General features: G+C 46.2%; 1 protein-coding gene across 3 annotated transcripts in view; it reads right to left on the bottom strand.

Moving 5' to 3' along the window:
- ptprt (protein tyrosine phosphatase receptor type T) overlaps nucleotides 1-27,823 on the bottom strand; it is a 588,177-nt gene that overhangs the window by 407,203 nt on the left and 153,151 nt on the right. For all 3 annotated transcript variants that reach the window (XM_033041307.1, XM_033041304.1, XM_033041305.1), the window contains exon 2: nucleotides 19,426-19,551. In XM_033041307.1, coding sequence (XP_032897198.1) covers nucleotides 19,426-19,551 — 126 coding nt within the window. The remainder of the gene's footprint in view (nucleotides 1-19,425; nucleotides 19,552-27,823) is intronic.

Genomic DNA, 27,823 nt, shown 5'->3' with positions numbered 1-27,823 from the left:
TGCTGGACTGTTCCATGTTCATCTGTTGGCATTACTCAGCCACACACTTCATGTAACATCACTGATCAACATTATACTCATGGCCACATGAGTTGGGAGTTTGGGCCAAACGGCAGAATGATTATTATAAATATTCACCACATTTTATCAGTCATTTGTTTCATTCGTGTCATGAGCAGCAGGTACAAAGAAATTAATTAGAGGAGGTCTCCACGGAGCTCAGTCACCGTGCCAAGGTACAGATGATGAAATGGACATGAAGTACTCCTCGGAGATCGGCAGAAACTGTCAGCGTTAGCCATCTTAAAGACTAAAGGCCTAGATTTTCAGTAATTGTATTCACTTAGAAATTTGTGCTATTTAAAATGAGAGATTGTAATCTATCAGGACATAGAAACATAGAAACAGGAATAGGCCATTCGGCCCTTCGAGCCAGCACCGCCATTCAATATGATCATGGCTGATCATCCAGAATCAGTACCCTGTTCCTGGTTTCTCCCCTTGATTCCGTTAACCCTAAGAGCGATATCTAACTCTCTTGAAAACATCCAGTGAATTGGCCTCCACTGCATTCTGTGGCAGGGAATTTCACAGATTCACAACTCTCTGGGTGAAAAATGTTTTCCTCATCTCAGTCCTAAATGGCATACCCCTTATTCTTAAACTGTGACCCCTGGACATTATGTATCAATTGTAATCTATATTGGTGAGGTCACACTTGGAGTATTCTGCACACTTCTGGTATTAAGATGCTATTAAGCTGAAACAAGTGCAGAGGAGATGTACTGGGATGGTGCCCAGACTAGAGGCCCTGGCATACAGGGAGAGGTTGGGCAGTCTAGGACTTTATTCCTTGGAGTGCAGGAAGCTGAGGGATGATCTCATAGAGATGTATACAATCGTGAAGGGAATAGATGAGGTAAATGCTCCGTCTTTTCCCCAGGGTAGGGTAATCAAGAACTAGAGAGTGTAGGTTCAAGGTGAAAGGGGCAAGATTTAATAGCATCCGAGGGGCAACTTTTCCCATGCAGAGGGTGGTGGGGTTATTGAACAAGTTGGCAGAGGAGGTAGTTTGAGGTGAGTACAATAACAACACTTCAAAGACATTTGGATAGGTCCATGGATAGGAAAGATTGAGAGGGATATGTGGAGAAATGGAACGAGCTTCGATGAGGATTTAGGTTGGCTTGTTGAGCTGGTTGCCTTACAATATGACTCTAATACGAGGATAGTTTTACTCATGTATACTTTCAAAAATTGAAAAATGCTACAAGGTTGCATTCCAAGATGCATTTCAAGGACACATTTCAAGATGCATTCAACAGATGCATTTCAAGGTGCATTCAACAGATGCATTTCAAGGTGCATTCCACAGATGCATTTCAAGGATGCATTTCAAGGACACATTTCAAGATGCATTCTACAGATCCATTTCAAGGTGCATTCCACAGATGCATTTCAAGGTGCATTCCACAGATGCATTTCAAGGTGCATTCCACAGATGCATTTCAAGGTGCATTCCACAGATGCATTTCAAGGTGCATTCCACAGATGCATTTCAAGGATGCATTTGAAGATCCCAAGAAATTAGAGATGTTCTATTCATATTTACACTCACAATAGAACGCAAGTGACAACGGCTTTGAAATGATTGTTTACCATGTAATGCATTTATAGTTTCTTCTCCTCTCTGATAAACCCTCTCGCTCGCTCTGAGTGGAGGTGTTATCTGATTAAATGTAAACAGCAGTTAATGCCTGTTAGAATATGTATTGTCAAGTGGATGTGTCAAATGTTGATCTCTCAGTACACAAAACATTACTGCATTAATGGGGGGAATAAAACAGACGAGAACTTCTGGAAAATATATTCTGTCTTTTGATTTCATTGATATCGTCCATCAGATGTGAATGCAAGGAAGGATGTTCAGGGGTGGATACACACGTATACAAACCAGAGTCACTGTACAGCACAGACACAGGTCCTTCGGCCCATCTTGCCCATGCTAGCCAAGCTGGCATGCTGGGCTGGTCCCACTTGCCTACATTTGGCCCATTGCCCTCCCAACCTTTTTACTTCCAACTGGTTTTAAATGTTTCTGTAGAGAGACTCGGGCAAGTTGAATCTTTCCTGTGACGGCTCCATCGGGATAAGAAGAAGTTGCAGCGATAGAGCTGGTGGCCATCACTCCATCTCGTGGTCAGTCACGCAGCGATACCCAGCACCACTCAAGGCTTTGTAGAGCGAATGCCCTGCAAAACCTCTGCAGCCAACCTCGATGGGCATGCACCTTGCCTTCCAGCCCTGCCTACGGGTTAGAACATACAACAGTCCAGTGCAGGAACACGTAACTGTCCAGTGCAGGAACATACAACAGTCCAGTGCAGGAACACGTAACTGTCCAGTGCAGGAACATACAACAGTCCAGTGCAGGAACACGGAACTGTCCAGTGCAGGAACATACAACAGTCCAGTGCAGGAACATACAACAGTCCAGTGCAGGAACATACAACAGTCCAGTGCAGGAACATACAACAGTCCAGTGCAGGAACACGGAACTGTCCAGTGCAGGAACATACAACAGTCCAGCACAGCAACAGGCCACTCGGCCCACAATGTCTGCACTGAACATGATGACAATTGGTCACGGACAAGGCAGCCATCATAACACAAATTGAACATTTAACTCTCCAATGTTATGTAACTACAAACCCTCCCCCTCTCCCTCCTTCCCCCAGATGCCCCCCCCCCTCCCCTGTCCCCCACCAAGTCTCACAACCATTCCTCCTCTCCCCCTCTTCCACCTACATTACATCCTTTAGGTCCACGATTCACAACTGTTCAATTCTTTTGTTTCACACCTTCTATCTTGTTATCTCTGACCTTTGTCTACCATCTGCTTCACCTGTATCCACCCATTACCTGCCCACCTGCCACTCTTCATCCAATCCCATCTCTCTCCCAGCTTCTCCCCACCCCCTCCCTCCCCACCCACAATCTGTCTGAAGGGTCCCAACCTGAAACGTCATCTATCCATGTTCTCCACAGATGCTGCCTGGCCCGCTGAGTTACTCCAGCACTCTGTGAAACGTCACCTATCCATGTTCTCCACAGATGCTGCCTGACCCGCTGAGTTACTCCAGCACTCTGTGAAACGTCACCTATCCATGTTCTCCACAGATGCTGCCTGACCCGCTGAGTTACTCCAGCACTCTGTGAAACGTCACCTATCCATGTTCTCCACAGATGCTGCCTGACCCGCTGAGTTACTCCAGCACTCTGTGAAACGTCACCTATCCATGTTCTCCACAGATGCTGCCTGACCCGCTGAGTTACTCCAGCACTGTGTGAAACGTCACCTATCCATGTTCTCCACAGATGCTGCCTGACCCGCTGAGTTACTCCAGCACTCTGTTTCTTTTCTCCTCACAACAAAATGTTTCCCTGATTGGATGAAACATGCCAACTGAAGCCACCAAGAACAATAATATAAATCACTCAAAATATACCCTTTATAGTAATTCTATTTTGCATCGTGCTATTAACAGAACAAGCATCCAGTAGATGTGAGCTGTAATTATAGTCATTTTCATTCGAATTCATTAGTTACAAATTTAAAATAATTATTTCTTTGGCAAGAAGTGCTGATGAAAGATAACTTTACAAATGAAGCTCGCTCCGATCGTGGATGAACTATTACTCCCATGGCTAACGGTGACCCCGGTGGAGGCAGACCAAATTCATTCAGTAGAGATAGACACAAAATGCTGGAGTAACTCAGCGGGACAGGCAGCATCTCTGGAGAGAAGGAATGGGTGACATTTTGGGTTGAGATCCTTCTTCAGACTGCCTGTCCCGCTGAGTTACGCCAACATTTTGTGCCTGTCTTCGGTTTAAACCAGCATCTGCAGTTCGTTCCTGCTCGTTCAGCAGAGAGCTGGATAATTAATGATAAGAGAGAACTTTGGGGGGCTTTGAGAAGAGAGAGTTGGAGTGGAAGTACGTGAATTGCTTCTGCATGGAGATGTAAAACACTCAATGGGCCGAATGGACTCCGTAATTTTTATTTGTTACCACTGTGATTCTGCAAATAAAAACTAATATATTTTTTAATCATCTTAGTCAGGCCACAGTTGGAATAATGGGGAATGTTTATAGTTACAGAAATCAATGAAGGTAGAGTTTAGATTAAGACGTTGCAGTTCTAAAAAGACAGAAAGGTAAGGATATCTTCAGTGAATTAAGTCAAGAACGACCTGTTAGATTAGTCTCAAGACGAATAGATTGCTTCGACTGAATGGCAAGTTGGGAATAAGAGAGGAAGTTTACAACAGAATGCTCCCACATTAACTGTTGAAGCAGAAATCATTCATTCCTCTAAGAAGGTAGACAAAGATGCTGGAGAAACTCAGCGGGTGAGGCAGCATCTATGGAGAGAAGGAACAGGTGATGTTTCGGGTTGAGACCCTTCTTCGGACTGATGTCGGGGGGGGGGGGGGGACGGAAAAAAGAAAGGAAGAGGCAGAGACAGTGGGCTGTGGGAGAGCTGGGAATGGGAGGGGAAGGAGGGAGAAAACACGGACTTCCTGAAATTAGAGGTCAATGTTCATACCGCTGGGGTGTAAACTGCCCAAGTGAAATATGAGGTGCTGCTCCTCCAATTTGCGCTGGGCCTCACTCTGGCCATGGAGGAGGCCCAGGACAGAAAGGTCGGATTTGGAATGGGAGGGAGAGTTGAAGTGCTGAGCCACCGGGAGGTCAGGTTGGTTATTGCGAACCGAGTGGAGGTGTTGGGCGTAGCGATCGCCAAGCCTGCGCTTGGTCTCACCGATGTAGAGCAGTTGACACCTGGAACAGCGGATGCAATAGATGAGGTTGGAGGAGGTTCTCTTGCAAGAAGGTTCCTGTCTGCTGCTTGGAGATAGATTGTGATTATGGGGTGTACGATGGGAGCTATGGACAGTGGACGGGGAGTGTAGGAAGGAACTGCAGATGCTGGTTTACACCGGAGATGGACACAAAGTGCTGGAGTAACTCAGTGAGACAGGCAGCATTTCTGGAGAGAAGGCATGGGTGACATTTCAGGTCGAGACCTTTCTTCAGACTGAGTTGGGAGCTGGGTTGGATTAAGCAGTTTCAAGAGCCAGGACTGTTTCATTGTTGTGAGCACAGGGATGGGAACAGTGAAATTCTTCCCTGCTGCAGCGTTATGGGCCCATTAAACACAACAACACAAATAAATAGACAACACATCACCAGCATGAGGGTACCTCTGAGGATGAGATGAGCTAAATGACCTATTTTATGCTGCAGTGTTCCACTGTTCAACGTCATCCAGCGAACAAAACAGTTCCACGTGTTTACATCTGCTATTTCCTTCACAGAGTGGATAATTAGAATTAGCGGAGGCATTGACGGACAGGCAGACAGTCAGAACCTTTTTACCAGGGTGGAAGTATCAAAAACTCGAGGGCACGGCTTTAAGGTGAAAGGGGCAAAGTTTAAAGGGGATGTGCGGTGCAATTTGAAGGGGGTGGGTGCCTGGAACGCAGGAGCCTGAAATCTGTTACATCCAGGTTCAAGAATAGCTGCTTCCCCACAGCCATCAGGCTATTAAACTCGCCAATAAACAGACTCTGAACTATAACATGTGTATATTGACTTGCACAACACAATATTGTAAGCATAAATACAGAACAAATCAGTTCAATATACACATAAATAAGCAAGCAAGCAAGAATTTCATTGTCCTATCTGGGACACACGATAATAAACTCTCTTGACTTATGTTGGGGGTGGAGGCAGATATGTTAGTGGCGTTTAAAAGGTTTTTGGTCAGGCACGTGGATATGCACGGAATGGAGGGATATGGGTGGTGCAGCGGTAGAGTTGCTGCCTTACAGGTTCCATCCAGTCTGTCCCCAGCGTGTATGATAGTGCTCGTGTACGGGGTGATCATTGGTCAGCGCGGACTTGGGCCGCAGGGCCTGTTTCCGTGCTGTATCTCTACAGTCTAAAGCAGGGGTCTCCAAACTATGGCCCGCGGGCCACATCCGGCCCGCCACGAGATTTTATCTGGCCCGCAGCAAGCTCTGAGCTTCGGGCTCCCCCGGGTCCTAAAGTCCGGCTCATCCGTGGATTTGTAGCGTGTTTGCAGCACTTGCTCTCATCACAACAGATTTGTTTTCTTCGGAACGGATCTTCGGAAGAATGGGTTCAAACCAGTTGTGCTCAGGCTCTGTCTCCCCCTGTAGAATACGTAGATCATTCCTTGTTTCAGTTGCCGCCAGACCCTTCCCTCACCTCTCTCTCTCTCAGGTACATCATGTCTGTATCGGTGCTGCTTCCTGCTCTCATTCACCGCTTTAACCCTTCATCTCCATCGCTGCCAGTCTCCAACCAGCGCCCACTTTCCTCTGCTCGAGCCCCGACCCTTCCTCGCCATCTCTATAGGGTGATTTCACGAAAGGTCACTGGAGCGTAAATCCCCACTCACGTGACCGAAATTTTTAACTGGGGGACAAGCGTCACTTCCGGTACATGTTAGTAGATGGGAAAACACGCACTTTCACACCCGTTAAAAACATCGAAAACGACAGGTTTTGAGCTGCAATTTACGGAGCCAGTCGGGGTGACCGTGAGGAACAGCTACCTAAATTTACAGTCCAAAAAAAAGATAGAAACTAAGGTAAATACAAGAGGGAGCTGAAGGTGTAAAAAAGGCGGAAGTTGATTGCGGACTTTTTTCTTGGAGATTTAAAGATCCAAAATATCGGGAATTATCGCGTTTGCTCGCTGCATTTCAGCAAAAGTGGCATTATTGACTTTGTTATCTTTATTCATTTGTTATATGAAAAGTATTAAAAGTTAGAAATCCGTCAGTAAAATTGCAAAATCGCCCATGGATCTCGGGTGGGTTTTAACATGCAAAATAAAAATGCTTCTGAAGCTCCATTTACCATTTAAATAATCGTAAGCTTGCATCTCAGTAAAATTGATTTCCAAACGCATTGAGAGTTTACGATTATTTAAATGGTAAATGGAGCTTCAGAAGCGTGTTCATTTTGCATGTTAAAACCCACCCGAGAACCATGGGCGATTTTGCAATTTTACTGACGGGTTTCTAACTTTTAATACTTTTCATCTAACAAATGAATAAAGATAACAAAGTCAATAATGCCACTTTTGATGAAATGCAGCGAGCAAACGCGATAATTCCCGATATTTTGGAGCTTTAAATCTCCAAGAAAAAAGTCCGCTAGCACTTCCGCCTTTTTTACACCTTCAGCTCCCTCTTGTATTTACCTTAGTTTCTATCTTTTTTTTGGACTGTAAATTTAGGTAGCTGTTCCTCACGGTCACCCCGACTGGCTCCGTAAATTGCAGCTCAAAACCTGTCGTTTTCGATGTTTTTAACGGGTGTGAAAGTGCGTGTTTTCCCATCCACTAACATGTACCGGAAGTGACGCTTGTCCCCCAGTTAAAATTTTCGGTCACGTGAGTGGGGATTTACCTCCAGTGACCTTTCGTGAAATCACCCTATATCCGATTCAGAGAAAAGGCGAGCAACAAAAGTCCTATCCAAGCCATTTCTTCTCCATGGATGGTCACCTTGTCGTGGTGGAGAAGCTTGTGTGGTCCTGAGATCCTGAGAGCGATGCCGTCTGGAGCTATGCTCCTGGTAGGGCCACCATGGCGGTAAGGACGAGGGGGAGGTCTCTGACAAAGAGCAATCCAACCAAGACCTCAACGGTGGAACAGGCGGAGGACGATGGCTGACCTTAGTGGAGCGTCACAACGGCTGGGAAGGCAGATGAAGGCTGCAGCAGAAAAGGGTCTCCGGTCGTCTTGGACTCCATGTCACTGGGTCCTGACCCAGATCTGTCAAGGACCGTGGGGTGGCTGTCTGTCGGCCCACCGGGCCCGCGCCGACCAGCGATCACCGCACATTAACACTATCCTACACACACTAGGGACAATTTTTCATTTACCAAGCCAATTGACCTACAAACCTGCACGTCTTTGGAGTGTGGGAGGAAACCAAAGATCTCGGAGAAAAGCCACGCAGGTCACGGGGAGAACATACACACTCCGTACAGACAGCGCCCGTAGTCGGGATGGAACCCGGGACTCCGGCGCTGCATTCACTGCCCACCGAGTTGGGCCAAAGGGCCTGTTGTTGTGGTGTGCGTCTGGGACTCTGTTGCCTGATTCATGTTTGCTCTTTGTTAGAGCTTCAAAAGAGCTCAATGAAGCACGAATACGTTTGAAATGTGTGACTTCTTGTAACTGTTTATTTGATTTGTAGATTTCTTTTAATCCACTGAAAGATTCCATAAATGTTCATATCACTGATGTTACTCTAACCTCGACATTTGTTAGTTGGTTCTATGTTCCTCCTATAAAATACAGATGTAGTCATGAAGAAAGTGCACCAGCGACTAGTCTCCGTGAAATTAATAGATTCAGCAGGATTGCTGGAGAAACTCAGCGGGTGCGGCAGCATCTATGGAGCGAAGGAAATAGACAATTTTCCGGCCCGAAACGATGCCTATTTCCTTCGCTCCATAGATGCTGCTGCACCCGCTTAGTTTCTCCAGCAATTTTGTCTACCTTCGATTTTCCAGCATCTGCAGTTCCTTCTTGAACATAATAGATTCAGCAAGTCGCCGAAGATTATCAAACGTTTACAGATGAACTGTAGGAAGTATCCCGACTGGTTGCATCACGGCCTGGTGGGGCAACTCCAACAGAGGAAGCCACAAGGCTGCAGAGAGTGTTGGACTCAGCCCAGTCCATCACGGACACTGCCCTCCCCACCATCGAGACCATCGACACCAGGCGCTGCCTCAAGATGGTGGCATCTACCATCACGGACCCCCCACCATCCAGACCGTGCCCTCTTCTCACTGTCAGGCAGGAGGTTCAGAAACCTCAAGTCACGCACCACCAGATTCAGGAACAGCTACTTCCCCACAACCATCAGGTTCTTGAACCGACCCACACAACCCCAATCCTACCTCGGCAACAAAACACTGCAAGCCAACTCTTAATCTACCATGTTTAAGAAAGAACTGCAGATGCTGATAAATCGAAGGTAGACAAAAAATGCAGGAGAAACTCAGCGGGTGAGGCAGCATCTCTGGAGAGAAGGAATTGGCGTCGTTTTGGGTCGAGACCCTTCTTCAGACCCATGTTTATTTTTAAATTGTGTACTTTTACTCGGCTGTGGGGGTTTTTTGTGTGTTTTTTTGTTTTCACTGTCATAGAATTCAGGTGTGATTTATGTATAACTTTGCATAGTTGATGTTTTTGTCTGTTGTCTGAGTCTATGAGCATGAGATGCTGCTGCAAGCACGATTTCCATTGTACCTGTAACTCACTGTACGTGCAAATGACAATAAACTCACCGCGACCGGGCTACCCAACATTCCTGACATTCTCTCAGTAACAATACATAACTCCTCTACCAACTTCAGTTTGATCATTCATGCTAATGTAATTTATTTAACTCACTACTTATTTCCTCTAATTTGATCCATTGTCACCTCTCTTCCAATTTCACATGATTTTAACCCCTTTAAATTTACATCCACGCTAGAAAAAGCCGTTGTCATACATTGTACCACTTTCTCGGCTTTGTGCAAATTCTCCCATTTACATGTTTACTTTCCGATGCCTCGTTAGTTGAGCGTGGGTAGAACTGACAATGAGATGAATGTGGAACGTGGAGGTCCTCTGTCCTTCTGTTGCCGAGAAGTCATATTTATGTTGGGTTGGGCGGTCACGGGGGCGCAGCGGTAGAGTTGCTGCCTTACACCGAATGCAGCGCCGGAGACCCCAGTTCGATCCCGACTAGGGGCGCTGTCTGTACGGAGTTTGTACGTTCTCCCCGTGACCTATGTGGGGTTTCTCCGAGATCTTCGGTTTCCTCCCACACTCCAAAGACGTACAAGTTTGTAGGTTAATTGGCTTGGGAAATGTAAAAATTGTCCCTAGTGTGTGTAGGATAGTGTTAATGTGCGGGGATCGCTGGTCGGTGTGGACCCGGTGGGCCGAAGGGCCTGTTTCCGTGCTGTATCTCTAAACTAAACAACTCAACCGCCTCTTTTGGCAGCTCATTCCATGTACTCACCACCCTATAATGTGGAAAAAAGTTGCCCTTCGGGTTCCGATTAAATCTCTCCCCTCTCACCTTAAATCTACGCTCCCTGGTTCTTGGCTCCTCTACTCTGGATGAAAAGACATTGACTTCAATGAAAGCTTTAATACTGTGTATCCACTGATGTTGGGAGTTGGATCAGGAAGGTTGAGATGTCAACAAACGTCACTTAAGTGAAGAACGACAAATCATTTATGTTCCAGCAGTCCCTAATTTTGAAAACCACGCGGTTGATTTAATGAAAGTGCGAGTGATTCATTAGCGCGGTGAAAGTGACGAATATTGAACCTTCCATCTGACATCATTGGTCACATTGTGGCGGTGAGCCACACGCAGACCGAACCCTCGGCTCTGGAGGGAGGAGTGTCTCGGTGACGGGAATATATAAGGTCGGGCAATGCCCGTGCCCTGGTGAAGGAGTCGGGAGCAGTGCTGTGAGAAGCATTAAAGACCGATTGATTACACAAACTTTGTGTCCCGTTTCATTCCTGGCTGGACCTCTGCGAGTCTCGTCATAACATCGCCATTATTACAGCTGAGAACATTCACTCACATCAGCCACTAAACTGACTTTAATTTCCACTTTGATTTTCATCAATGCTTTTTGGCGATCGCTTCGCCCAACACCTCCGCTCCGTTCGCAGTAACCAACCTGATCTCCCGGTGGCTCAGCACTTCATCTCCCCCTCCCATTCCAAATCCGACCTTTCTGTCCTGGGCCTTCTCCATGGCCAGAGTGTGTTCCACAGTAAATTGGAGGAGCAGCACCTCATATTTCGCTTGGGCAGTTTACACACCAGCAGTATCAACATTGACTTCTCCAATTTCAGGTTGTCCTTGTTTTCTCTTTTCTTCCCCTCCCCTTCCCAGCTCTCCCACAGCCCACTGTGTCCACCTCTTCCTTTCTTCTCCCGCCCCCACCACCTCCACATCAGTCTGAAGAAGGGTCTTGACCCGAAACGTCACCTATTCCTTCGCTCCATAGATGCTGCCTCACCCGCTGAGTTTCTCCAGTTTGTTTACCTTCAATGCTTTTATTTCAATTTCATATCGAGATTTTTTATCACCAGTTACTGATTAAATGTTTTTTATCAAGATTTATACGGCAGTTATAAACTCCTCATGTCCAACTGTGTACAAGTTTGACAAGCAACAGAAGATAGACACAACATGCTGGAGTAACCCAGCGGGACAGGCAGCATCTCTGGAGAGAAGGAATGGGTGACGTTTTGGGTCGAGACCCTTTTTCAGTTCCACCTGCAGTTCCTTCTTGGGTCGTCGAAGAAGGGTCTCGACCCAAAACATCACCCATTCCTTCTCTCCAGAGATGCTGCCCGTCCCGCTGAGTTACTCCAGCACTTTGTGTCTATCTTCGGAGTAAACCAGCATCTTCAGTTCATTCCCACACACTTTGGCAAGCAACAGTCTGCTGCAAGTGATAGCTACTTTGAAATTACTTTTGCTGCCTTTTCAATCGCCATAAAATTAAAACAATCCCATTTGACCGCATGTATAACTTTGTTAAAACAACAACACACAATCTTCGAGTAGTAAGAAATGAAAGGCTGTCTCCTGGTGCTTCCCAAACCTAAATAAGAATTGCATGGTGATCCCTGCACATTGCTTTGACAATGCGATGTCTTGTTGGGTGCTATCTACTGACACAATGATGCTATATACTCATTTAATTTTATTACCTGTAATATTGAAGTTAATTACCTAATTAATATTTCATTTGGATTCTAGCATCCTTGCTAAGCCTCTTGAATTTTTAAATGCGCATAATATTCTAATTTCGCTTCTTGCAGCATGCATTACTTGGTATTCCTAAACCCAAACTTACAGATTTAATTTCTTGGCACGCTCACATTATGCATTCAGATCTCATTAACTGGAATAAATTCTTCATTTTGGTCAGCTCTCGTTTTTAATTTTGCCGAGCAAAATCTGTTTGTTTTTAGGCAAAACTACGAGGGATGTTGCTGGAATGATGGGAAAGGAGAGAGTGCAGATGTTGCAGATGTTGGAGTGTGTAACAGTGTAGTGAGCAGCAGGAGGAACTCATTATCTAAGCAGTAGCGAGTTGTTAAGCACCAGCCAGGATTGTTCTGAAGTTGGCAGATGCCTTCTGTATCAAGATGTTTTAGCTCTTAGGGCTAACGGAATCGAGGGACATGAGGAGAAAGCAGGAACGGGGTACTGATTGTGGATAATCAGCCATGATCACATTGAATGGCGGTGCTGGCTCGAAGGGCCGAATGGCCTATTCCTACGCCTATTTTTTTCTATACTTGCCCCTCATCACCCGGCACTGATCTTTTGTAGCCACGTATCTCTGTTTCATTGGTACTTGACGTTCGCAGTTTCTGCTTTAATTTTAACATTTCTTCCTGGTAGTTAATGTAGTTTTAAGTTTATTGTATTTGTAATTTATTTTAGTTATTAAGTTGAACAGTTTTTAATGCCTTAAAAGAAGGTTAAACATCGGGTGGCACGGTGGCGCAGCGGTAGAGTTTCTGCCTCACAGCACCAGAGACACGGGTTCAATCCTGACCACGGGTGCTGTCTGGACGGAGTTTGCACATTCTCTCTGTGACTTGCGTGGGTTTTCTCCGGGTGCTCCGGATTCCTCCACAGGTTTGCAGGATAATTGGCCTGGTATGATTATAAATTATCCATAGTGTGTGTGGGATAGTACTAGTGTACAGAGATCGCTGGTCTGTGCAGACTCGGTGGGCCGAAGGGCCTGTTTCCGCGCTGTATCTCTAAACTAAAACCTTAGGCAATACAGAGCTGTCAGGGTCATTGGACCAAACATTGGGCTTCAAGACTCTCAAGATCTTAATGTCACTTGTGACTCTTGCCAGAATTTTGTTGTACAACATAACTCTCAAAATCTTGTACAGATTTTAGCTATTCATTAAATTCTGTAAGCAAATAATCTTTATTTATCTCTCCCTCATGTCCAGATTTATCTTCTTTCAGGTTAGACCAGTTATTCAGTTCCCAGAGGTATCTAACCAATTGAGAGTAGACAAAAATGCTGGAGAAACTCAGCGGGTGAGGCAGCATCTATGGAGCGAAGGAATAGGCGACGTTTCGGGTCCATAGATGCTGCCTCACCCGCTGAGTTCCTCCAGCATTCTTCTCTACCTTCGATTTTTTCCAGCAGCTGCAGTTCCTTCTTAACCAATTTAGATCTCTGTCTGGAACTTCAGGACATGTTATAAATGTGACTTCTAGGCAACAGAAGGACAGAGGACCTCCCCATTCCACATTCATCACATTGTCAGTTCTACCCACGCTGAACTAACGAGGTGTCGGAAAGTAAGTGGCCGATTAGGAAAAGGGGAGATGCAACGAGACCTGGGTGTCATGGTACACCAGTCATTGAAAGTAGGCATGCAGGTGCAGCAGGCAGTGAAGAAAGCGAATGATATGTTAGCATTCATAGCAAAAGGATTTGAGTATAGGAGCAGGGAGGTTCTACTGCAGTTGTACAGGGTCTTGGTGAGACCACACCTGGAGTATTGCGTACAGTTTTGGTCTCCTAATCTGAGGAAGGAAATTCTTGCCATAGAGGGAGTACAGAGAAGGTTCACCAGACTGATTCCTGGGATGTCAGGACTTTCACATGAAGAAAGACTGGATAGACTCGGCTTGTACTCACTAGAATTTAGAAGATTGAGGGGGGATCTTATAGAAACTTACAATATTCTTAAGGGGTTGGACAGGCTAGATGCAGGAAGATTGTTCCCGATGTTGGGGAAGTCCAGAACAAGGGGTCACAGTTTAAGGATGAAGGGGAAATCTTTTAGGACTGAGATGAGAAAAATATTTTTCACAGAGTGGTGAATCTCTGAAATTCTCTGCCACATAATGTAGTTGAGGCCAGTTCATTGGCTATATTTAAGAGGGAGTTAGATGTGGCCCTTGTGGCGAAAGGGATCAGGGGGTATGGAGAGAAGGCAGGTACAGGATACTGAGTTGGATGATCAGCCATGATCATATTGAATGGCGATGCAGGCTCGAAGGGCCGAATGGCCTACTCCTGCACCTATTGTCTATGTTTCTATGTCTAAACATGTAAATGGCTGAATTTGCACAAAGCCGAGAAAGTGGTACAATTTCTAGCAAGTGGATGTAAATTTAAAGGGGTTAAAATCATGTGAAATGGAAGAGAGGAGATAATGGATCCAATTAGAGGAAATAAGTAGTGAGTGAAATAAATTACATTAGCATGAATTCTCAAACTGAAGTTGGTGGGCGGCGCGACTCTCGTCAGCAGCGGCCTCAGCAGTCCGTCTGTGTTTTATTATTTTTTTGTCTCGTTTTTATGTAGTTTTTGTTATTTTTTTTGTTGGGGTATGTGTGTGGGGGGTGGGGGTGGTGTGGGGGGGAGGGGGTAACTTTAAAATCTTTCCCCTGCACGGGAGACCCGACCTTTTCTTTGTCGGGTCTCCGTTGTCGTTGGGGCTGCAACGTGGAGCGGCCTCCAACAGGAACGACCTGGGGTTCCAGCTGCGGAGCTGCCGACTACTCACCGTCACGGGGCTGGCCGAGTCCGGAGCGGGTGGAGCTGTGGTGGACGCTGCTGCCGCCCGACCTCCGGAGTTTCGGAGGCTGCAACTGCGGGTTTGGCGGACGGCGGCACCGGGAGCCTGCGGGTCCCTGCTGGGTGACCGCTTTTCGGGGCTTCCGCAATGGCGACTTCTCCCGCCCGAGTTGCGGGGTTGAAGAGCACCTGGAGCGGGGCCTACATCACCGCCCTGCGCGGCTTGGAGTGGCCGCGGGACTCTGCGAGCGCACGCCGGGGGCTCTAACACCAAGACCAGGTGCGCGACCTTGCATCACCCGGCGTGGCTTTAATGGCCGCGGGACAATCGCCATCGCCAGCCGGGGGCTTTGACTTTGACTCTGACTCTGACATCGGGGGGGAGAGTGCAGTGGAGAGATACGTTTTTTTTTGCCTTCCATCACAACGATGTGATGGATGTTTGTGTAAACTGTGTTGTGTCTCGGGTCTTTTTGTTTTGTAATGTATGGCTGCAGAAACGACATTTCGTTTGGACCTCAAGGGGTCCAAATGACAATAAATTGAATTGTATTGTATTGTATTGTAGAGGAGTTATGTATTGTTACTGAGAGAATGTCAGGAATGTTGGGTAGCCCGGTCGCGGTGAGTTTATTGTCATTTGCACGTACAGTGAGTTACAGGTACAATGGAAATCGTGCTTGCAGCAGCATCTCATGCTCATAGACTCAGACAATAGACAAAAACATCAACTATGCAAAGTTATACATAAATCACACCTGAATTCTATGACAGTGAAAACAAAAAAAACACACAAAAAAAACACAGCCGAGTAAAAGTACACAATTTAAAAATAAACATGTGTCTGAAGAAGGGTCTCGACCCGAAACGACGCCAATTCCTTCTCTCCAGAGATGCTGCCTCACCCGCTGAGTTTCTCCAGCATTTTTTGTCTACCTTCGATTTATCAGCATCTGCAGTTCTTTCTTAAACATGGTAGATTAAGAGTTGGCTTGCAGTGTTTTGTTGCCGAGGTAGGATTGGGGTTGTGTGGGTCGGTTCAAGAACCTGATGGTTGTGGGGAAGTAGCTGTTCCTGAATCTGGTGGTGCGTGACTTGAGGTTTCTGAACCTCCTGCCTGACAGTGAGAAGAGGGCACGGTCTGGATGGTGGGGGGTCCGTGATGGTAGATGCCGCCATCTTGAGGCAGCGCCTGGTGTCGATGGTCTCGGTGGTGGGGAGGGCAGTGTCCGTGATGGACTGGGCTGAGTCCAACACTCTCTGCAGCCTTGTGCCTTCCTCTGTTGGAGTTGCCGGACCAGGCCGTGATGCAACCAGTCGGGATACTTTCTACAGTTCATCTGTAAACGTTTGATAATCTTCGGCGACTTGCTGAATCGATTATGTTCAAGAAGGAACTGCAGATGCTGGAAAATCGAAGGTAGACTGAGTAAAAGTACTCGATTTCTACGAAACCATGGGAGTGTAGGAATTGTTATTACGATTGTAAATGTAAATCAAAATGGAAAATCTCACCAGAGATAATCAGTTTGATATTGTTTAAGAAAGAACTGCAGATGCTGGAAAAATCGAAGGTGGACAAAAAATTCTGGAGTAACTCAGGGGGACAGACAGGAAGGAATGGGTGACGTTTCTGGTCAAGACCTTTCTTCAGATTGGTTATGGGGTAAGGGAAATGAGAGATACAGACAGTGATGTGGAGAGATAAAGAACAATGAATGAAAGATATGCAAAAAACGTATCGATGATAAAGGGAACATTGTTCGCTGTTTGTTGGGTGAAAACGAGAAGCTGGTGCGACTTGGGTGGGGGAAGCATAGAGAGAGAGAGGGAATGCCAGGGTTACCCTGCCAACCAAGATTCCCCACCATTGACTCCATCTACACCTCTCGCTGCCTTGGGAGAGCAGCCGACAGAATCAAAGCCCTTCTCACACCAGTCATTCACACTTCTTCCCTCTCCCGTCGGGTAGAAGATACAAAAGGTTACGGCAGATTCACGAACAGCCTCTTCCCCACCCAGCAGACTACTGAATGGTCCTCCTATAAGTGAGGGCGTGATCTAGATCTTCCAACCTACCTCATTGCCAACACTGCACTTTTTCTCTCTAGCTATAACGCCATGTTCTGCATTGTTATCTTTACTTTTGCATTTCCTATTGTACTTGGTGTGTAAGAAGGAACTGCAGATGCTGGTTTACACAGAGATAGACACAAAATGCTGGAGTAACTCAGCAGAACTTGCACACGGCTTGATTGTACTCATGTATAGTAGAAACATAGAAACATAGAAAATAACAGGTCACAGGAGGAGGCCATTCGGCCCTTCGAACCAGCACTGCCATTCAATATGATCATGGCTGATCATCCAAAATCAGTACCCTGTTCTGGCTTTTTCCCCATATCCCTTGATTCCGTTACCCTTAACTAAATCTAACTCTCTCTTGAAAACATCCAGTGAATTGGACTCCACTGCGTTCTGTGGCAGAGAATTCCACAGATTCACAACTCTCTGGGTGAAAACGTTTTTCCTCATCTCAGTCCTAAATGGCCTACCCCTTATTCTTAATCTATGACCCTGGTTCTGGACTCCCCCAACATCGGGAACATTTTTCCTGCATCTAGCCTGTCCAATCCTTTAAGAATGTTATGTTTCTATAAGATCCTTCTAAATTCCAGTGAATACAAGCCCAGTCGATGCATTCTTTCATCATATGTCAGTCCCACCATTCCAGGAATTAACCTGGTGAACCTACGCTGCACTCCCTCAATAGCAAGAATGTCCTTCCGCAAATGAGGAGAGCTGTGATTTGATCAGCTTTTCACTGGATATCTCTTCGTGTAACAACAATAAAGCGATACCCATGCTGGGACAAAGGGTTGTTTGTGAATGAGATTCAGTCCTTGGTAACGTTACCAGTGTAAGCCAAGAGCATCCACTGTTTCCTCACAGACACTTCACTCAGTCGGTGAAGGTTCAACGCCTGGCATTCCTGACAGAGTGGTAGAGTTGCTGCCTCAAGAGCACCACAAACCCGGGTTCGATACTGACCACAGGTGCTGTCTGTGTGGAGTTTACAGGTTCTCACTGTGACCCTGGGGGTTTTATCAGAAGCACCTGGAGGAAACCCACGTGGTCACAGGGAGAACATGCAAACTCCACACAGACAGCAGCCATGGTCAGAATCAAACCTGGGTCTCTGGCGCTGTGAGGCAGTAGTTCTAACAGCTGCACCACTGTGCTCTCGTTGTTAGATTGAAGCTCCAGTTACTATACATGTTTAATGCCAACAATTACTGTTGTGGGTATGGTTCCCAGACACGTCGACTCAAGAGGGAAACATTACGGAGGAGGAAAGCTTCCTTGTCGGAGATTTTTAATGAAGTATTTTTGACTGTGTCGTTTGATGTCCCTTGTCACCTTGGTTATGTTCTATTTCCAGAATAATCATTCTCTTAAAAATAAAACTTGCCTCATTTACATTTAACATTTCACCAAATGTCATCCAAGTGAGTAATAGATTATTATCCGTTAAGGTTAAACTCCACCTGGAACACAAAAGCCCAGAGAAGCTCGCAGTGATTATATCATTCATCAGCTTCATCGGTCACCTTCCTTCAGAGGTCGGTAGTGAGGATATTTGCTGATGATTGCACAATCTTCAATTCCCTTGGCAACTCCCCTGTGGATGAAACAGTCCCTGCCTGCATGCAGCAAGAACTCACCAACATCAGCGGCTAGTAATGGCAGAAAATGGCTAGTAAAGGCATATAATGGCACGAGCTGCCAGAGAAGGTAGTTGAGGCTGGGACTGTCCCAATGTTTAAGAAACAGTTAGACAGGTGCATGGATAGGACAGGTTTGGAGGGATATGGACCAAACGTGGGCAAGTGGGACTAAGGGCCTGTTTCCACTAGAAGACCCTTTCTGGTAGCTAGAACATGTTGGCCGGTGTGGGCAAGTTGGGCCGAAGGGCCTGTTTCCACACTGTGTGACTCTCTGATTCTATAAAAAGGAAAAGCAATGCCCATATTCAACAAGAGAGACAGTCAAACCATCTAGCTGTGACGCAGTCTGAAGAAGGGTTTTGGCCTGAAAAGTCGCCTATTTCCTTCGCTCCATAGATGCTGCTGCACCCGCTGAGTTTCCCCAGCAATTTTGTGTACCTTAGCTGTAACATTCTATGAGATTGTCATCATAAGAGTGGACCAGTGAAAGTTGGGATAGAGTGGACATGGAGAGGATGTTCCCACTAGTGGGAGAGTCTGGAGCCGGAGGGCACAGGCTCAGGATAAAAGGGCGTACATTCAGAATGGAGCTGGAGGAATTTCCTTCGTCAGAGGGTGGTGAATCTGTGGAATTGATTGCCACAAAGGGCTGTGGTGGCCACGTCATTGGGTATTTTTAAAGGCGGAGATTGACGGGTACGTTATTAGTACAGGTGTCAGGGGTTGTGGGGAGAAGGCAGGAGAATGGGGTTGAGGGAGAGATACATCAGCCATGATTGAATGGCGGAGTAGACTTGATGGGCTGAATGGCCTAATTCTGCTCCTATGAACCTATGAACCATGGATATTGAGAACACCTTGGACAAGGCAGCCCATTTGATTGCTATGCCGTGAACTATCTTCACCTTTCATTGTGTCCATCACTGGAGCAGTACACATCACACCACACTTGCTCATCGTCAGTTGTCACAGTCACTCACCTGTTGGCACCGATGGGTCCAGGGACGGCCTTTCCCAGGTGTTGATCTGCTCCCAGTTGAATCCATTGGTCCCAAGGGCCAGGATGTATCCACAGTTGCTGTAATGGTCATCAAATGAGCAACTGCCTAGAGAAAGATAAAGGAGAAAATAGCGTGAGTGGCAATGCCTGGCCAAGTACCACACGGTCACGTCTTTGTAACAACAGGAAACAATCCTCTAGTTCGTTCACCATGAGATAGACCTTGGGGCTCAGTCTGCAGTTCTCGACCTGAAACGTCATCCATTCCTTCTCTCCAGAGATACTGTCTGTCCCGCTGAGTGACTCCAGCATTTTGTGTCTATCTTCTCTCCAGAGATGCTGCCTCTCCCGCTGAGTGACTCCAGCATTTTGTGTCTATCTTCTCTCCAGAGATGCTGCCTCTCCCGCTGAGTGACTCCAGCATTTTGTGTCTACCTTGGGGCTCGGCAAATAAAGTCTCTGCAAAACATTTGATTTTTCTTTGACTTTCCATAAATTATAATTGGCATAGCATCCAAAAACTATTATCTATGCTGAAACATGCACGAAAAGCCAGAATCCAGTGATAGTCAGTGCTTTTGTGACGGAACGCCCTGTTACATTGCACTGGCTACTCTAACCTGGCACGCATGTTCATCATGAGCCACAAGGAACTGCAGGTGCTGGTTCACACCGAAGATAGAAACAAAATGCTGGAGTAACTCAGCGGGACAGGCAGCATCTCTGGAGAGAAGGATTGGGTGATGTTTTGGGTTGAGACCCTTCTTCAATCTGTCGGATATCTGAGGAAGGGTCTTGAGTCGAAACGTCACCTATTCCTTTTCTCCAAGTAGGAATTTAATTGTTCTATCACCGATCTTCTTAGGCCCCCTTCAGTCAAGGCTGGCCATGGGTGTCTCCAGGGTGCTAGTCCCTATATGGAGGATGCCTGTGCGTGACTTTGTTTAACGTGGGGAGACTGGTGCACAGACAGCCACCCCACGGTCCTTGACAGATCTGGGTCAGGATCCAGTGGCATGGAGTCCAAGACGACCGGAGACCCTTTTCTGCTGCAGCCTTCATCCGCCTTCCCAGCCGTTGTGACGCTCCACTAAGGTCAGCCATCGTCCTCCGCCTGTTCCACTGTTGAGGTCTTGGTTGGATTGCTCTTTGTCAGAGACCTCCCCCTCGACCTTACCGCCATGGGTGGCCCTACCAGGAGCATAGCTCCAGACTGCATCGCTCTCAGGATCTCAGGTCCACACAAGCTTCTCCACCACGACAAGGTGACAATCCACGGAGAACAATCCATTGTTCTGTTGCCAGTACACATGACAATTATGACAGATAAAAGCTGTCCAGGATCTGTCCTCCCCAGAGGAGCATGGGTGAAGCTCAACAGACTTGGTACTGGAGTTGGGCGTTTCAATGCCAGCGTGTGGAGATGGGGACTCCCTCCGCCAGAACCCAGCCGGTGAATGTGGAGCAGAACAACAGACAGCCAACCATGTCATCTCTGGGTGCCCGCTCTACCACCCACCAAATGGAGCTGTGTCAGGGCCTGGCAGACATTGACGCCAACAGATGCAACAACCTGGCTGCTCAACTCCCGGCTTGAGATCTAACTATTCCTTTGGTTTATGTTTCATTCTCAAGCAGAAGAATGACAATTAAACACACTTGACATTCATTTGCAGGGTAACTAGATCAGTAAAGAGCAGTACTGACGTTGACTTTCTTTCCCGAGGCGATATATGCAAAAGTTTCCTTGCGTGTGATGAGCACCGAAACATCCAAATTAGCCAGAACAGTGAAAATTAACTTCAACTTAAGAAGAGTGCACTCAAGTGGAATACTTTCCCAAAGTGCCAGTGAACCATAGCATCTGCCGAACATCCTCTATTGTTGAAATCTTTATGAATAAATAGCACACGGCATATCATAATTTTGTAAACATTTGTCAATGAATTAATTTCCAAGCATGTAAATAATTATTTTTTTTATATAGATGGCACATTTACGGGCAGATTATGCCCAGGGGCTGTGAACAATGGGAGAAGGTAATTGTGGAAATTACTGTGATTGAATTGCTGTGTTTACGGCTCTGTTTGGGTCAACAACACAATTCACAAACATTAATCTACACTATTTAGCCAAAATACACGGCAACAGCAGAGTGAGAGAAATAGATTTGTAAATATATATAAACTAGACACACAGAGTCTCTTGCCCAGAGTAGGTGAATCGAGGACCAGAGGCTATAGGTTCAAGGTGAAGGGGAAAAGATTTAATAGGAATCTGAGGTGTAACCTTTTCACATGGTGGGTGTATGGGACAAGCTGCTAGAGGAGGTAGTTGAGGCTGGGGTTATTCCAATGTTTAAGAAACAGTTAGACAGGTACATGGATAGGACAGGTTTGGAGGGATATGGACCAAACACGGGCAGGTGGGACTAGTGTAGTTGGGACATGTTGGCCGGTGTGGGCAAGTTGGGCTGAAGGGCCTGTTTCCGTGCTGTATCACTCTATGACTCTGTGAGCAAGGCAATTATTGACTACAGTCCATCATTGGCAGCTTCTTCCCCTCTTGCTCTAGTTTCCTCAGCCTAAGAAAGGTGCCTGGCTATTGATATAGAGAGCAAAGTTGAATGGAGATGAGTGGGGCAACACAGAGGTTGGTGGATGCCTGGAACATGCGGTCAGGTGTAGTGGTGGGAGCAGGTACAGTGGAATTCAACAGATGTTTGGATAGGCATGTGGATATACAGGGAATGGAGGGATATGGCTTATGCGCAGACAGTCGAGAGTTGGTCTTTGAGGAAGGACATTCTTGCTGTTGAGGGAGTGCAGCGTAGGTTTACAAGGTTAATTTCTGGGATGGCGGGACTGTTATATGCTGAGAGAATGGAGCGGCTGGGCTTGTATACTCTGGAGTTTAGAAGGATGAGAGGAGAGGGGATCTTAATGAAATATATAAGATTATTTAGGGTTTGGACACACGCTAGAGGCAGGAAACATGTTCCCGATGTTGGGGGAGTCCAGAACCAGGAGCCACAGTTTAAGAATAAGGGGTAAGCCATTTAGAACGTAGACGAGGAAACTCTTCTTCACACAGAGAGTTGTGAGTCTGTGGAATTCTCTGCCTCAGAGGGCGGTGGAGGCAGGTTCTCTGGATGCTTTCAAGCGAGAGCTAGCTAGGGCTCTTAAAGATAGCGGAGTCAGGGGATATGGGGAGAAGGCAGGAACGGGGTACTGATTGGGGATAATCAGCCATGATCACAGTGAGTGGCGGTGCTGGCTCGAAGGGCTGAATGGCCTACTCCTGCACCTATTGTCTATTGGTTCAGCACAGACATTGTGGGCCGAAGGGCCTGTCCCTGTGCGGTATGGTTCTCTGTACTAAGATTCTCTGGTGTGCATCATTGGAGTGCTGGGCGGAGTACAAGTAGTTTGATGCCACACGACACACGGAAAGGGCGTACAACATTCAGTGGTGCATCGGTAGAGTTACTGCCTCACAGCGCCAGAGACCCAGGCTCGATCCTGACCATGGGTGCTGTCTGTGCGGAGTTTGCAGTCAATCTGCAGTGGAAGATTTCCCATCCCCTCTATTAAAGTAGAGTCATGTACAAATTGTTTACGAGTGAACCAATTCCCCATTTTCATCAGAAGTGGATGCTTGAGCCTTCTGCTCCAACACTCCCCAAGTTGCAAGTGGTGCACTGATCTAGGAAGGGAAGAATCATGTATTTACAACCCAATCAGTTGACTCAATAGTTGTTATTAGCCACAAAATACTGCTCATTAACTCAGTTATAATTAATTCATACACCAGGTTTGGATAAATTATAAAACAAATCCTGCAATATAACTGATCATTGATTTGTATTCCACTCTTATGCTAATTACGAAGCTTTGATCTCTCCCTCCAGGACACATAAAGGTATCCGTCTATATTATGATCACACTCTTATCTCTTTCTGATCTCTTAATTGCTTTCCTGTTTTGATGTTATTACAGGCGCTGATCTATTTTCCTCGTTACATGTTTGTATTATACTTGAATCGCGCATAATTTGCCATCTTGCCAGAGTCATTAAATCCATCATCATTCGTCAGTAGTGCACAACTAAGCAGTGTAAATATGCGCACAATTGCCTGCATCGTGTAGCAAATACAAGCTGGGATTTTATTTTCAGGGCACAGCCTGAATCCTTTCCAACCTCTCCATAAATAGCAAAAAAACTGAAATTAATTACCTCCTTTTAAAATGATCAAAATTTCCAAGTCAACATACTTTCTGGACTCACTGGGACAATAAGTACACATACATACGTACATACATATGGACATTGTGTTGTTCATAGACACTAACCTGGCATTCAATACCAAACACCAAACTTACGCCAATGTTGGTGGAGTCCAGAACCAGGGGTCACTGTTTCAGAATAAGGGGTTGGCCATTTAGGACTGAGATGAGGAAATACCTTTTCACCCAGAGAGTTGTGAATCTGTGGAATTCTCTGCCACAGGCAGCAGCGGAGGCCAATTCACTGGATGTTTTCAAGAGGAGTTAGACATAGCTCTTAGGGCTAACGGAATCAAGGGATATGGGGAAAAAGCAGGAACGGGGTACTGATTTTGGATGATCGGCCATGATCATATTGAATGGCGGTGCTGGCTCGAAGGACCAAATAGCCTACTCCTGCATCTATTGTCTATTGACATTAAATAATCTCTGAATAATAACAGTATTATTATTATTGCACGATATCTGTTTATTGATTGAGTATATATGGTCTACGGTCTATAGACGCACTTAACTTTATCTCTCATTCTGGATTATGTTTACATATTCTGTTGTGCTGCAGCAAGTAAGAATTGCATTGTCCTATCTGGGACACATGACAATAGAACACTCTTGACTCTTGATGTCCTCAGTCCCCTGCTCTAATCGTTACACCCACGTCAAGGATCGGTGACATCCAGCATAGACTCATCGACCGTTTCACAAAATTTGACCTGCTGGATCTCCCAGTCGCTTACACATCTTCTCTCCATCCCTTACCCAACCTCTCTGTGCTGGACCTCCTCAATTGACACACAAACTGGAGGATCAGCACCTTCTACCCTGCTTGGTTAGCTTATAATGCAACGGTACGAATATTGAATTCCCCAAATCCAAGTAAAATACCTTCCCTAGCCCATCATCCTGTCCTGTGCACCCCCCCACCCCCATTGTGCACCCATTTCTCCCCCAATCTCCCCTCCCCCACTCACCCTGTTTCTCCCCCCCTTTCTACAACTCAGAGTCCTTCATTGCCTGAAGTCAGTCTGAAGAAGGGTCTCGACCCAAAACATCACCCATGCCTTCTCTCCGGAGATGTTGCCTGTCCCGCTGAGTTACTCCAGCATTTTGTGTCTATCTTTCACAATAGACAATAAACAATAGACAATAGGTGCAGGAGTAGAGGCCATACGGCCCTTCGAGCCAGCACCTCCATTCGATGTGATCATGGCTGATCATCCACAATCAGTACACCGTTCCTGCCTTCTCCCCATATCCACTGACTCTGTTATCTTTATGAGCCCTATCTAGCTCTCTCTTGAAAGCATCCAGAGAACCTGCTTCCACTGCCCTCTGAGGCAGAGAATTCCACAGACTCACAACTCTCTGTGAGAAAAAGTGTTTCCTCATCTCTGTTCTAAATGGCTTACCCCTTATTCTTAAAGTGTGGCCCCTGGTTCTGGACTCCCCCAACATCGGGAACATTGCTCACCTATGTTCGGCATGTGATGCCTGATAGAGTCTCCATCCAAAGCTGTGACAGTTCCTTCCCCTCCATAGATACATAACTCACTGAGTCAGTCGAGAGAAGTTTCTTTTGATTGGTTTCTCTCTTAACATGGCCTGGACTTGACGGGCCAAATTATCTCCTCCTGTGCTCGGCCAATTCCATGGTTCTATCTACGATCATTGCTCCATTAGTGGCTGGCTTTTCACTGTTTATGGACAATAAAACTTGACAGAACTGAGTCACGGGCAGTGAACATGCTGAGGGCACAAACTCACAAGAACGTCCTTGAAGTTGCTGCTGAACATTGCTCTAGTGTGACACCGAATTGTAACTGTGGGGGTAGATTCAGCATCTTGGTCTCCCCACAGAGCACCAGTTCCAAGGAAGAGTGAGCAGCAGGGTCAGAGATTGTTGACCTGCTCGTCCGATTTTTGATGACCAAAGAGAGACACAAGTGCAGGTGTAACTCATCGGGACAGGCAGCATGTCTGGAGAGAAGATAGACACAAAAACTTGAAGCAACTCAGCGGGACAGGCAGCATGTCTGGAGAAAAAGAGTAGGTGACGTTTCGGGTCTGAATCCTTCTTCAGATTCTACTCAAAAGGAGAAGGTGAAAGCAGGCTGTGTGGGGCGGGGGAACAATGTTGATGGAGGCTGTGGGAGGCAGACAGCCGGGAGTGATATGTTCAGAGATAGTCTGGGAGGTGATGGCCTGGTGCTCATCTACACTCGGGGCACAGGATCAAGACACTCGCACTGCTGCATGTCTGTAAACAAACCAGCATCAGTATGAAACGATGTTGTGCCAATATATCCACACGGTAATATGGAGCTTAGTTAGACTGATAAATGAGAACACTTCCTGGCGATCCATTTCTATTAAGTGGCTCCTACACTTTGGTCTGTCAAACATTGTTAAAGTTTGAATCCAATTTTAATTTATTTTGTGTGGGAAGGAACTGCAGCTGATGGTTTAAACCGAAGGTAGACTCAGAAAGCTGGAGTAACTCAGCGGGACACTGTGAGGCAGCATCTCTGGGGAGAAGGAATGGGTGACATTTCTACATTTATTGTGATGAAGGTGAACAGGGAAAATACGTGATCCCCGTCCCCCTCCCCCTCCCCCTCCCCCTGCTGGAACCCAGCTGAGAAATCTCGGCAATTTTGCTTCATATTACAGATTTCTGACATTTCAATATTTTTCTTCCTTTGACTTCAAGATCCATTTACTATGAGCATCAGCCCTAGTTAATCACTCCAACTATTGATGTTGCTACTTCTATTAGAGTCAGAGAGCTATGCAGCACAGAAGCAGGCCGCTCAGCCCTCCTGGTCCTGGCTAGCCAAGTTTGCGCACTGGGCTAGTCCCATTTGCCTGCATTTTGCCCGTGGCCCTGTGAAGATTTCCTATCCATCTATTCCTTATTTTTAGGTATAAAAAAGGGTGGCACAGTGGAGTCGCTGCCTCAGAGCGCCCGAGACATGGGTACGATCCTAATGTGTAGGAAAGAACTGCAGATGCTGGTTTAAACCAAAGATAGACACAAAATGCTGGAGTAACTCAGCAGGACAGGCAGCATCTCTGGAGAGAAGGAATGGGTGACGTTTCGGGTTGAAACCCTTCTTGTGTCTCGACCCAAAACGCCACCCATTCCTTCTCTCCAGAGATGCTGCCTGTCCTGCTGAATTACTTCAGCATTTTGTGTCTATCTTGGGTTCGATCTTAACCTTGGGTGCTGTCTGTGTGGAGTTTGCACGTTCTCCCTGTGACCACGTTGGTTTCCTCTGGGTGCTCCAGGTTTCCTCCCACTTTCTTAAGCCGTGCGGGTTAGCAGCTTAACTGTAAAAATTGTCCCCGATATGTGTAGGGAGTGGATGAGAAAGTGGGATCACAGAACTAGTGCGAACGGGTGATCGATGGGCCGGCATGGACTCAGTGGGCCGAAGGGCCTGTTTCCCTGCTGTCTCTCTAAAACTACAAACAGCTAATGAAGGACTGGCCTGAAATAAAATAATGTAGCTGTGAAACTAATTTGCAGGCAGGAGCAGAGACTAATATCAGGATCAGTGGATTCATATCCACTACTCTAGCACACAGCAGTTTACAATGTAATTAAGACTTAGTCATATCACCTTCTATATTGACTGAAATAAGTGAATGTGAAGTGTGAATTCTAATCAAAGAGGGGGATAAAGGAGATTACTTAACTGAAATAAGCCATCTATCCTTGCCCTTAATTGCCACTGTTATTTTTTTCCTGAGTCTTTGTTACTCTTCTGAAGCAATTCATTAACTCTGGCACTCTTCTCCGCACCGATTCACTTCAGATATTTAATTGGCTGCAGGGGCACTTTCAGTCTTGCCATTTTGACCTAATTTGGTGCTGATATACAGTTCTCGAAGCTAGTTAATGATGAAGTACTATTTCCAGTCTTTCAATAACTTATTTTCATTGAATTCATTAGCAAAAGGTACACTGGCTGTAAAAATAAATTATATTTAACATCCATAGAAGCACAAGAAATGTCACATATTGGTTGTACTTTTATGCCAACAGTTTGGCAAGGCTAAAGACGCCATTATTCACACAGAACTGGCCCA

The sequence above is a fragment of the Amblyraja radiata genome, chromosome 23 (genome assembly GCF_010909765.2).
Source record: "Amblyraja radiata isolate CabotCenter1 chromosome 23, sAmbRad1.1.pri, whole genome shotgun sequence".
NCBI classification, from domain to species: Eukaryota; Metazoa; Chordata; class Chondrichthyes; order Rajiformes; family Rajidae; genus Amblyraja; species Amblyraja radiata.
This window is presented reverse-complemented; position numbering and strand designations above follow the sequence as displayed.